The sequence below is a fragment of the Chiloscyllium plagiosum genome, unplaced genomic scaffold, assembly GCF_037043375.1.
Source record: "Chiloscyllium plagiosum isolate Xiang-an unplaced genomic scaffold, Cpla_swu_hap1 HiC_scaffold_35, whole genome shotgun sequence".
Classification (NCBI taxonomy): domain Eukaryota; kingdom Metazoa; phylum Chordata; class Chondrichthyes; order Orectolobiformes; family Hemiscylliidae; genus Chiloscyllium; species Chiloscyllium plagiosum.
The window spans coordinates 31,022,538-31,035,135 of NW_028270173.1; the positions used below are offsets into that span (position 1 = coordinate 31,022,538).

The 12,598-nt window shown below is 47.2% G+C and overlaps 2 protein-coding genes across 2 annotated transcripts; both read right to left on the bottom strand.

The window, feature by feature from the left end:
* Positions 1 to 4,856: 4,856 nt before the first annotated feature.
* Positions 4,857 to 6,129, bottom strand: LOC122546602 (histone H2B 7-like). The gene has a single exon (XM_043685281.2). The coding sequence runs from the start codon at positions 5,928 to 5,930 to the stop codon at positions 5,553 to 5,555; it is 378 nt and encodes a 125-aa protein (XP_043541216.1). The 5' UTR covers positions 5,931 to 6,129; the 3' UTR covers positions 4,857 to 5,552.
* Positions 6,130 to 7,602: 1,473 nt separating this feature from the next.
* LOC122546603 (histone H3-like) lies at positions 7,603 to 8,170 on the bottom strand. Its single transcript, XM_043685282.2, has one exon. It carries the CDS (start codon positions 8,168 to 8,170, stop codon positions 7,760 to 7,762), a length of 411 nt encoding a protein of 136 aa, XP_043541217.1. The 3' UTR covers positions 7,603 to 7,759.
* Between the last annotated feature and the right edge of the window lie 4,428 nt (positions 8,171 to 12,598).

Genomic DNA, 12,598 nt, shown 5'->3' on the forward strand with positions numbered 1-12,598 from the left:
TTTCTCTCATTCAAGTAGTGGCTGACCTGATCCCTTGCTGTCTATTGTCCTAGTCCAGCCTGAAAAGGATCTGTCTTGGCAAGGATAGGGTCAGGGGGACTTATAAATGAAAAGGGAAGATGTGAGAGAAAAGGTGAAGGACTTCTACGGAGTCGAGGACTCCACTGAAAAGAGAAGAGAAAAAGTTGAGGGCTCCACCTCAGATCAGGGATCTGAGGACACGGTTGAGAACCAGATCCGAAAAAGAGGGTCGAGGATCTTCTCAGTTGAGAAACTCTGATTCGGTTAGATTGGTGCTATCTAAATTAATACCGAAATAGCTCTGAAATAAGAAAGTATCGCCCTACCTACGCCCTCCGCTGCTGCCACCTCCTCTAACTCTGCCTAACTTGCAAGTACATCCTAACGCACCCCTGATTACTCCAGTTTGTCAGCTCTGCAAGTTGAGCGCTCCAAGCGCCCCCCGCCCTAACCCCTCCCCTACAGACTGTTTAGCCTCCTGCATATCAAACTGTTGTTCTACCTAATTCTCAAATTCTCATTGTTTTCCCTACAGCCTAGCCCTGTGTTCTCCCCTCCCAGTTCTAACCTTGTAAATGTTGCCCCTTCTCCCCATTCCCCAGGTTACTGTTAGCTCAGCAGCTGCAGATCGACCTAAAATGTATGTTCCTGCCGTAGCCACCCCTGTTTCCCCCACCCTCCGCCCCAGTTTACTGATCCTGTTGCGTATAACATTCCTAGTCAATAGAAATTCAAACAGCACCAGTCCTCTAAGAAGCAACTTGTTCAGCAATTAGAAACCCCTTTAAATTCCTCTTCTGAGGACTCATGAGATGAGAACCCACAGGCTGGCACTCCTGGTCAAAACGCCACTATCCGTATTTACTGTCCTGGAAATCTCATGAAATTATGTCCATCCTCAGTAATGCACCGGACCACCCCTCAGCAGTTTGTTGGTTTTTTTTTAAAACACCAGAAATGAAGTTTCTGATAGCAATGCCCATATACACCACATCCTCGACCATCGTCGACCTGTCTTGACATCTCCTCAAAGAACTCAATAAGATTTGTGAGGCATGACCTGCCCCTCACAAAGCCATGCTGACTGCCTTTAATCACACTACACTTTTCCAAATAGTCATAAAGCCTACCCCTCAGAATTCTTTCCAAAACTTAGCTGACCACAGACATAAGACTGACAGGAAGGACAGAATTCTACAGGAAGGACAGAAAGAGAGGCAAGAGAGGAGGGGGAGTGGCATTTTTGATGAGGGATAGCATTACAGCTGCACTGAGGGAGGATATTCCCAGAAATATATCCAGGGAATATATTTGGGTGGAACTGAGAAATGAAAAATTATCATCTTACTGGGATTGTATTATAGACCCCCACCCCCCCCCCACTCCTAATAGTTAGAGGGAAATTGAGAAACAAATTTGTAAGGAGATCTCAGTTATCTGTAAGAATAATAGGGTGATTATGCTAGGGGATTTTACCTTTCCAAGCTTAGGGTGGGACACATGTGTTAAGGGTTTAGATGGAGAGGAATTTGTTAAGTGCATACAAGACCATTTTCTGATTCAGTATGTGGATGTACCTACTGGGGAAAGTGCAAAACTTGACCTACTCTTGGGAAATAAGGCAGGGCAGGTGACTGAGGTGTCAGTGGGGGAGCATGTTGGGGCCAGCGACCATAATTCTATTAGATTTAAAATAGTGATGGAAAAGGATAGACCAGATCTAAAAGTTAAAGTTCTACATTGTAGAAAGGCCAATTTTGACAGTATTAGGCAAGAACTTTCAACAGCTGATTGGGGGCGGATGTTCGCAGGTAAAGGGATGGCTGGAAAATGGGAAGCCTTCAGAAATGAGATGACGAGAATCCAGAGAAAGTATATTCCTGTCAGGGTGAAAGGAAAGGCTGGCACATGTAGGGAATGCTGGATGACTAAAGAAATTGAGGGTTTGGTTAAGAAAAAGAAGGAAGCATTTGTCAGTTATAGACAAGATAGATTGAATGACTCCTTAGAGTAGAAAGGCAGTAGGAGTATACTTAAGAGGGCAATCAGGAGGGCAAAAAGGGGACATGAGATAGCTTTGGCAAATCGAGTTAAGGAGAATCTAAGGGGATTTTACAAATTTGTTAAGGACAAAAGGGTAACTGGGGAGAGAATAGGGCCCCTCAAAGATCAGCAAGGATGTCTTTGTGTGGAGCCACAGGAGATGGGCACGATATTAAACGTGTATTTTGCATCAGTATTTATTGTGGAAAAGGATATGGAAGATATAGAAAATAGGGAAATAGATGGTGAGATCTTGAAAAATGTCCATATTACAGAGGAGGAAGTGCTGGATGTCTTGAAATGCATAAGAGTGGATTAGTCCCCAGAACCTGATCAGATGTACCGTAGAACTCTGTGGGAAGCTAGGGAAGTGATTACTGGCCACTTACTGAGATATTTGTATCATCGATAGTCACTGTGGAGGTGCCGGGAGACTGGAGGTTGGACAATGTGGTGCCACTGTTTAAGAAGGGTGGTAAGGACAAGCCAGGGACTATAGACCAGTGAACCTGACTTCGGTGGTGGGCAAGTTGTTAGAGTTGCAAGGATGGCTTAGGGATAGTCAACATGGCTTTGTGCATGGGAAATCATGTCTCACAAACTTGATTGAGCTTTTTGAAGAAGTAACAAAGAGGATTGATGAGGACAGAGTGGTAGATGTGACCTATATGGACTTCAATAAGGCGTTCAACAAGGTTCCCCATGAGATACTGGTGAGCAAGGTTAGATCTCATGGAATACATGGAGAACTAGCCATTTGGATACAAAACTGGCTCAAAAGTAGAAGACAGAGGGTGGTGATGGAGGTTTGTTTTTCAGACTGGAGGCCTGTGACCAGTGGAGGGCCACAAGGATTGGTGCTGTGTCCACTACTTTTTGTCATTTACATAAATGATTTGGATGCGAGCATAAGAGGTACAGTTAGTAAGTTTGCAGATGACACCAAAATTGGAGGTGCAGTGGACAGAGAAGAGGGATACCTCAGATTACAATGAGATCTTGGTCAGGTGGGCTCATGGGCTAAGAACTGGCAGATGGAGTTTAATTTAGATAAATGCGAGGTGCTGCATTTTGGGAAAGGAAATCTTAGCAGGACTTATACACTTAATGGTGAGGTCCTGAGGAGTGTTGCTGAACAAAGAGACCTTGGAGTGCAGGTTCATAACTCCTTGAAAGTGGAGTCGCAGGTAGATAGGATAGTGAAGATGGTGGTTGGTATGCTTTCCTTTATTGGTCAGAGTATTCAGTACAGAGTTGGGAGGTCATCTTGTAGGCCACTGTTGGAATGTTGCATGTAATTCCGACCTCCTTCCTATTGCGTGTATGGAATGAGCTGCCAGAGGAAGTGGTGGATGCTGGTACAATTCACACATTTAAAAGGCATCTGGATGGGTATGTGGATAGGAAGGGTTTGGAGGGATATGGGCCAAGTGCTGGCAGGTGGGTCTAGATTGATTTTGGATATCTGGTCGGCATGGGTGAGTTGGACTGAAGGGTCTGTTTCCATGCTTTAAATCTCTATGACTGATTAGGGGTACTCAACATGGTTTTGTACGTGGCAAATCATGTCCCCTAACTTTCAAAAAGTAACAAAGATTGATGAGGGCATTTCGCTGGAGGAGATGTATATGGACTTCAGTCAGTCGTTCGACAATGTTCCTCATGGTAGTCTGGTTAGCCAGGTTAAATCTCATGGAATACAGAGAGAACTAACCATTTGGATACAGAACTGGCTTGAAGGTAGAAGACAGAGGGTGGTGGTGTGGAAGGTTGCTTTTCAGACCGGAGGCCTGTGACCAATGGTGTTCCACAAGGATCAGTGCCTGGGTCCAATGATTCTTGTCATTTATATAAATTATTTATATGATTGACATGTGTGAACATAGGAGGTATAGTTAATAAGTTTGCAGATGACACCAAAATTGAAGGTGTAGTGGGCAGCAAAGAAGGTTACCTCAGAGTACAATGAGATCTTGATCAGATGGGCTGAGGAGTGGCAGATGGAGTTTAATTTTGATAAATACAGGGTACTGCATTTTGGAAAAGCAAATCAGGTTAGGATGGATATGCTTAATGGGAAGGTCCTGGGGCGTGTTGCTGAACAAAGAGACTTTCGAGTGCAGGTTCATTGTTCCATGAAAGTGGAGTCACTGGTAGATAGGATAGTGAAGGTGGCATTTGGTATGCTCTCCTTTATCGATCAGTGCATTGAGTATAGTAGCTGGGAGGTTATGCTGCAGCTGTACAGGCCATTGGTTAGGCCACTTTTGGAATATTGTGTGCAATTCTGGTCTCCTTCCTATAGGAAGGATGTTATGAAACTTGCATGGGTTCAGAAAAGATTGACAAGGATGTTGCCAGGTTTGGAGGATTTGAGCTCTAGGGAGAGGCTGAACAGGCTGGGGCAGTTTTCCCTGGAGCGTTGGAGGCTGATACCTTATAATAGTTTATTAAATCATGAAATGTATGGATAGAATAAATAGACAAGGTCTTTGCCCTGGTGTGGGAGTCCAGAAACGGAGGGCATCGGTTTAGGGAGAGAGGGGAAAAATTCACACCGGGGGTGGTGCATGTATGGAACGAGCTGCAGAGGAAAATTGTCAAAGCTGACTGGTTTTGAAACATGATTTTTTTTTTGTAAATCTTAAATTGAGCTTTATTAATCAGACTAGTATTGCAGAGTGGGAGGCAAAAGAGGTCGCACCGACAGCTGTTATAAACAATAGTTTTAATGCCCTGTTAGACTTTAAAGTTAAAAATAACATTTTTTTTTAAGTGGAATCTAAGAGTACTTTGCCCCATGCTATTCAGCAGATTACAGTGCGAGGTCATAGATTCTGTGTGCTGGGTTTAAATTAGCAAGGGCTTTCCCCCCCCTCCCCGACCACCTAATAGCAATAGGGTGAGAGCGCAGACGCAGCTGTCAGACACAGTGAAGAACAACAAGTGTTTAAATCTTTATTTTACGTTCCATCAGCAGGAAGAAAGGAAACACCCGAGTGGCCAGTGCCAAGCAGTGTTCTTCTCCAGTCAGGGCAACGTTGCGTGATCAAAAGGAGAAGGCGAGAGCAGGGATTAAATCAAAATAAGTGTTGGAGGGAAAAATAAAACACTCCCTTGCACTGCCCACCTCTGCACAAAAATTTTAAGGGTCTCCTTCTCCAGGGACACCTAAGCTCTGACATAACTGTGGAAGAGGGGCAGGTAATCTGCCCTAACAACACCCCTGACAGACCACCATCTGATCCTGCAGAGAGGTCTACAATATCTTAACAGGTGGTTCTAAACTTCAGGGCAGTAGCTAAACGGGGGAAATGTATCAGGCAGAAGTTGCCCCCTTGAACCCATGTAAGCCACCATATGGGAAGTAATGGAGATTGGGTGGAGCATTAGTCGCATTGGCCAAGAGCTCTCCTGAACAGAGTGATTGACAGTTGGCTCTGAAAAGAGCCGTTTGGTTGACGACAGGAGCACCTCCTCCCTCCCTCTCACTTGGAGCTGGTGTACTTGGTGACCGCCTTGGTGCCCTCGGAGACGGCGTGCTTGGCCAGCTCGCCGGGCACCAGCAGGCGGACGGCGGTCTGGATCTCCCGGGAGGACATGGTGTGGCGCCGGCTGTAGTGCGCCAGGCGGGACGCCTCGCAGGCGATGCGGTCGAAGACGTCGTTGACGAACGAGTTCATGATGCTCATGGCTTTGGAGGAGATGCCCGTGTCCGGGTGCACCTGCTTCAGCACCTTGTACACGTAGATACCGTAGCTCTCCCGCCGCGCCTTCTTTCGGCGCTTGTCGCCCTTGTGGTGCGACTTGGACGCCGCCTTCTTGGCGCCCTTCTTGGCGATCACCTTGGCCCCGCTCTCCGGCATCGCTCGTCCCCGCGGCGGCGCTCCCACCCGACTTGTGCCCGGAACCGCCGCCGCGCCGCTGTATATAGACAGCCGTTATGCAAATGAAGGATCGGCGTGGGTACCCTTTGCTTCCGATTGGCCGCCGGCCACGCGGCAGGGCGATTGGTCGGTGGGTTAGGCATGCGCATTGCGATCGGCCGCGCGGACTCCGCCGCCCCTGGCCAGACAATCTGGCGCCTCCCGTGAGCTGTGGGAGGGGGGAGCGGGGGGGGGGGGGGGAAGGAAAGTGTGTTTCGGTTTTAAACTTGCATCTGGACAGCGTGATCACGGACGCACTGCACGTGTAACCTACCTTCCCCGGCACAGCCTCCGTCAGACACCGCTGGGAAAAGGGACATCAAGGACAGCGCAGGGTCACTTTTGCACAAAAGTTTTAAAAAGATCCTCAAATCTCGAATTGAAGTAAATTAGAACATAGAAGAATACAGCGCAGTACAGGCCCTTCGGCCCTCGATGTTGCGCCGATCCAAGCCCACCTAACCTACACTAGCCCACTATCCTCCATATGCCTATCCAATGCCCTCTTAAATGCCCATAATGAGGGAGAGTCCACCACTGCTACTGGCAGGGCATTCCATGAACTCACGACTCGCTGAGTAAAGAACCTACCCCTAACATCTGTCCTATACCTACCCCCCCCCTTAATTTAAAGCTATGCCCCCTTGTAATAGCTGACTCCATACGTGGAAAAAGATTCTCACTGTCGACCCTATCTAAACCCCTAATCATCTTGTACACCTCTATCAAGTCACCTCAAACCTTCTTTTCTCTAATGAAAACAGCCCCAAGTGCCTCGGCCTTTCCTCATACGATCTTTCTACCATACCAGGCAACATCCTGGTAAACATCCTCTGCACCCGTTCCAGTGCCTCCACATCCTTCCTATAGTATGACGACCAAAACTGCACACAATACTCCAGATGCGGCCGCACCAGAGTCTTATACAACTGCATCATGACCTCAGGACTCCGGAACTCAATTCCTCTACCAATAAAAGCCAGTATGCCATATGCCTTCTTCACCGCACTATTTACCTGGGTGGCAACTTTCAGAGATCTGTGTACATGGACACCAAGATCCCTCTGCTCATCCACACTACCAAGTATTACTCTCAAATGAAATGACACCTCGACGCTGTTTCCCGCCAACCACGAGTAAGCGGACCAGGGGGAGGAGAAACTGGTCACCTCACTGAGTGTGTCGCTCAGCTGGAACTTCCAGACTCGAAACCGGTAACTTTCTGGGCTAACCTTTATTATATGAAAAGTCAATTAAGACGAAAGATAATGCCAGAAAATAGGGTAAAAAAGAGGCTTATTGATTAAGTATTTAGGTAGATATTCGGACCCAAAGAGGTAAAGAATCAAAGCAGTCGGACTACACACACATATTGGATGCCACCCGAGACTAGCCGAGGAGTGATTTCGGTGGAAAACCCAAACGAAATTCTCCTCAGCTGAATCTACAGGCGCTGAAAATGTGTTGCTGGAAAAGCGCAGCAGGTCAGGCAGCATCCAGGGAACAGGAGAATCGAGGTTTCGGGCATAAGCCCTTCTTCAGGAATCCTCTCCTGCTCCTTGGATGCTGCCTGACCTGCTGCGTTTTTCCAGCACCACATTTTCAGCTCTGATCTCCACCATCTGCAGACCTCACTTCCTCCCTGAATCTACAGGTGCACATATGACGCAGATATTGACCGCTTCGGTTACCGCCTTTGCTTGACCGCAGTGATGGCTCTGAAAAGAGCCGTTTTGAGTCAATGGCGAGAGGCGGAGGGGGGGAACACCTCAGGCCCGCTCCCCGCGGATGCGCCGAGCCAGGTGGATGTCCTTGGGCATGATGGTGACCCTCTTAGCGTGGATGGCGCACAGGTTGGTGTCCTCGAAGAGCCCCACCAGGTAAGCCTCACTGGCCTCCTGCAGGGCCATGACGGCCGAGCTCTGGAAGCGCAAGTCGGTCTTGAAGTCCTGCGCAATCTCCCGGACTAGGCGCTGGAAGGGCAGCTTGCGGATCAGCAGCTCGGTGGACTTCTGGTAGCGGCGGATCTCCCGCAGCGCCACGGTGCCGGGCCGGTAGCGGTGCGGCTTCTTCACCCCGCCGGTGGCCGGGGCACTCTTGCGGGCGGCTTTCGTAGCCAGCTGCTTGCGCGGAGCTTTGCCCCCAGTAGACTTTCGTGCCGTCTGCTTCGTCCGAGCCATCGTACCCCTCCCACTGAAACAGCGTGTTGCATGCCCTTGCCCCTCCTTTTATACAGTCCGGAGCCGCAGGCGGCTCGCGCCCGGCGATCTACGATTGGTCAAGAAGAACCCGCTTCTGATTGGTGCAGAAATCACCCCCGCTGAGTGGTCAATCGCTGATGTTACTGATTGGTTGATATTGCGCATTGTGATTGGGCGGTATTTCAATCCGTCAACAATCGCCCCCATATATAGGAAATTCAAAGATTGAGCAGTTTACTGCAGAAGGCGAAGGTGGGTTCTGCTGCAGTAAATCTCAGGACAGTCAAATGGACAATGGTAACCCCATAAACTGGGGGTTAAAGAAGTTTCCTTTGCTATCGTATAACAGGGCACCCACTCAGTAGGTGGGTTCCGCTGAAGCCACAGCTAAATAATAAGAGACTGGATGGTTAATAAAGGGAACTGTAAATAGGATAACTGTAAATTCGAGTAATTCAATCTGTTCTTTAAGACATGCAATGTATATATCTATAAACGACATGACAAATTGTACAAGTACCAAAGATTTTATTTCTTCATTAGCCCCTGAAGAAGGGCTAATGCCCGAAACGTCGATTCTCCTGTTCCCTAGATGCTGCCTGACCTGCTGCGCTTCTCCAGCAACACATTTCCATCTCTAACCAAGAGGGGTCCCATCTGGGATCCACATGTTCATTTTATATTAACTTTCATAAATCCTCAACTCCCCTCCTCCCCCCCTCTCCCCCCATTTCCCCTCCCCTCCCCTCCCCCCTCCCCACTTTGGTCATTCTATGACCACACCATAAATGTGAAAGCATGGATCAAATTATTCCAATTCGATGCCAACCAAAGGCTGCCATGTTTCCTCTTCCTCTGGGGAGGGACCAGGGCAAGGCAATGGTGTTTCCTCAACCTAATCTAAGTGGAGAAGGAGCATTCTCTGGGTGGAATCAATGTTGTCAATAAAAGCTAGTACCTTAGCAATACCAACAATAAGACCAACTAAAATAGTAAGAGCATATGTAGCCATATTGATTAACCAGTTGGATTGGGGTAAGGCTTACCAGGGTTGTCCATCGCACAACTGGAATTAAACTGGTACACAACAACTTTACAGGGTAAAGGCCATTTAGATTTGTTCTGTAAATGAACTGTTCAATCTTTTTGATGCAGTTGACCACTGCAATATTCATGCTTAGTAACATTCAGGCTCCTTATAATTTTTATTATAATTTAATAAAATCAAAACTGAGGCTCATTCGGGCTGAAGAGATTTTCCTCAAAACATAGACTCTCCTGCTCCTCAGATGTTGCATGACCTGCTATGCTTTTTCAGCGCACCACACTCTTTTACTCTGATCTCCAGCATCTGCAGTCCTCACTTTCTCCAGGGAGGTGGGACTGGTTTAGTTTGGGATTAGGGTCAGCCTGGACTGGTTGGACTGAAGGGTCTGTTTCTGTGCTTTATGACTCTATGACTATGACTATGACTCAATGAGTGAGGCTCTGCACTCCTCTGGGGCAGAGGATTGCAAAGCATCATCACTCTCTGGGTGAAACAACCCCTCCTTATCTCAGTTCTAAATGGCCTGACCTGTATTCTGAGGTAGTGCCTCGGTTCCACATACCCCACCCCAAGGGGAAGGGTTGAACATCCTTCCTGCAGCCACCCTGTCAATCCCTGGAGGCATTTTGCACACTTTCATAAATCATCCCTTATCTATCCAAATCTATCCTAGAGAATGCAGATCCATCTCATGTCCCCACAGGCCATTCCGGCCATTGCAGGATAGGATGGATCTGAGAATTCCAGTTGCTTTGTGATGACCTCTGACACAATAATGGTAGCTAACACACACCACTCAGACTCCTGGGTGAGTAGGAGCCAGTGTAAGGTACACTGAATTGGTCGATGTGGGGGGGGGGGGGGGTTATTCCATCGCACTCTCGACTTGCACTTTGGTTGGTGGGGAGGGGAGGGTGGGGCAGAGGTTGTGACGAGGTGAGCTACTCACTGCAATATTCTTAGCCTCTGGCCTGATCTTGTCGCCAGCAGAGTTTATATTGCTCGTCCAGATGAGTGTCTGGTCAATGGGAATACCGAAAAGTGGGGAATTCAGTGACGGTAATGCCACGATGGGGGGGGGGGGGGGGGGGTGGGGGGAATTAAATACAACTTGAGCACCTCTCCCACTCTTGCCAATAGCCACTGTTGGAAGGCACACCTCACATTTATCCACATTATACTCTGTTTGCCACAGCACGCCCCTCTCACCCAGCTTTATGTCAGACAGTCACACAGCACACAAACAGAGCCAGCATGCCCTTCAGTTTCACAATGTTGCTTTCAGTGTCCCAAAACAGCTCTTATCTTATTTCAAAGATTTTGTACAAGGTTCCAGAAACTTCTTCAGGCTTCTGGGATAGATCCCATCAGGTTCTGGGGACTTGTCCACCTTAATGCATTTTTAAAAGGCACCCAGCACCACCTTTTCTTTTAATGTTGAAATGCCCAGAATACCTACATACCTCTCCCAAAACCCACCATTCACCACACCCTTCTGCGTTGTGAATACTGATGCAGTGTATTAAGGACCTCACCCATTTTCTCCAGCCCCACACATAAATTTAGATTTTATTGTGTCACATGTACAAGAGTACAGTGAAGAGTGTATAATGTCACCACGCAGGGGGTCATCTTAGGTACAAAGATACCTAGACATAAATAAACTTAATACTTAGTACTAAGTTAAAAACCACACAACACCAGGTTATAGTCCAACAGGTTTATTTGGAAGGACAAGCTTTTGGAGTGCTGTTCCTTCATTGGGTGGTTGTGGAGAATAAGATCGCAAGACACAGAATTTGTAGCAAAAACATTGGCGTCTCCAAATCACTGAACGTTGGTCGCGGATGAGAATCAGTCGCTGACCGTGGATGAGGATCAGTTGCTGGCCGCGGAGTTGAGTCGTTCATATCCAGAGCCAGCTACCAGGCAGGGGTCAGCAAAGGAAACAAATCTGCCGCCTCCTGTGACCTGTGGGGAAAGGAAACAAAGAGATTAGGTTTCAACTTGCATCTGGACAGCATTATCACGGACGCACTGCACGTGGAACTAACTCAGTCAAAACAGGAAAGTCAACCTTACCCATCACCGCCTCCGTCAGACACTCCTGGGAAAGGGACACCACCAGGTTAAGTAATGTGCAGGCTCACTTTACACAGAAAGAGTAAAAGAAAGCACCCCTAAATCTCAAATTGAAGTTGTGGTGACTCTGAACAAATAAAATTGCTTTTCCCGACTCTGTCCCCACCAACCACGAGTAGCCAGACCTGTGGAAAAAATTAGGCCCCTGGCCGAACTCCAACATGTCCTGCTGGAATGAAGAACCGCAGCTGTTGGAAACCTGAAACAGAAAAGACTGGAGAAGGGTGAAAGTGTCGTTCAGTTGGAGTCTCCCGACTCGAAACCGGTTACTTTCTGGGCTTAAAAAAATGTGTTGCTGGAAAAGCGCAGCAGGTCAGGCAGCATCCAAGGAGCAGGAGAATCGACAATTCAGGCATAAGCCCTTCTTCAGGAAGGGCACTTTCTGGGCTAACCTTTCAAAAGAAAAAGGAAGTAAGATGGAAGATAAGACAGGGTCAAAGGAGCAAGGTAGAGATTGAGAGCCTAAAGAGGGAAAGAATGAAGGTCATCCATAGATGATGGATATTGCGCGTTGTGATTGGACGGTTTGTCAATCCGGCAACAATCGCCCCCATATATGGGAAACTCAAAGTTTGAGCTTTAATCTGTGTTGCTGGACAGGATTGCACCAGGCTGCCTTATTAGGTTATGATGCTCATGTTCAGCACACGGTGCTTTCAGAGTGCTGTGGAGAATAGGACCATAAGACCCAGAATTTATAGCAAAGGTTTACAGTGTCATGCAACTAAAATGATATATTGAACAAACCTGGATTGTTGTTAAGTCTTTCATCATTAGAATATTTCAATTCATTAATATGTAAATCGCAGAACTTCTTTCAAGTCACCTTTTCAAGATAACTTAAGGTTTCATAACAAATGGTGATAACTCAGCTCAGACAATGCATTAAAGGTGTGAGGTTAGAGTCTGTCTGTATCCCAAACTTTCCTGAAGAAGGGCTTTGATTCTATTTCCAACATGGAATTTACAAAACATACATGTATTGACTGCGTGCAGATTGTGCATTTTTTGAGCAAAATAGAATGTGTCTGCAAATATAATTCTACCAATATAACTTCACCCCGTAGACTAATATGTGTGTGTGTGTGTATGAGAGAGAGAGTTGGTATGTGCATGTGAGTGGGTGAGTGTTGGCATGTGTGAAAGTTTGGTGAAAGTGTGTGTGAGTGTGGGAGGTGTATGTTTGTGTGTATGAGAGAGAGAGTGTGTATGAGAGG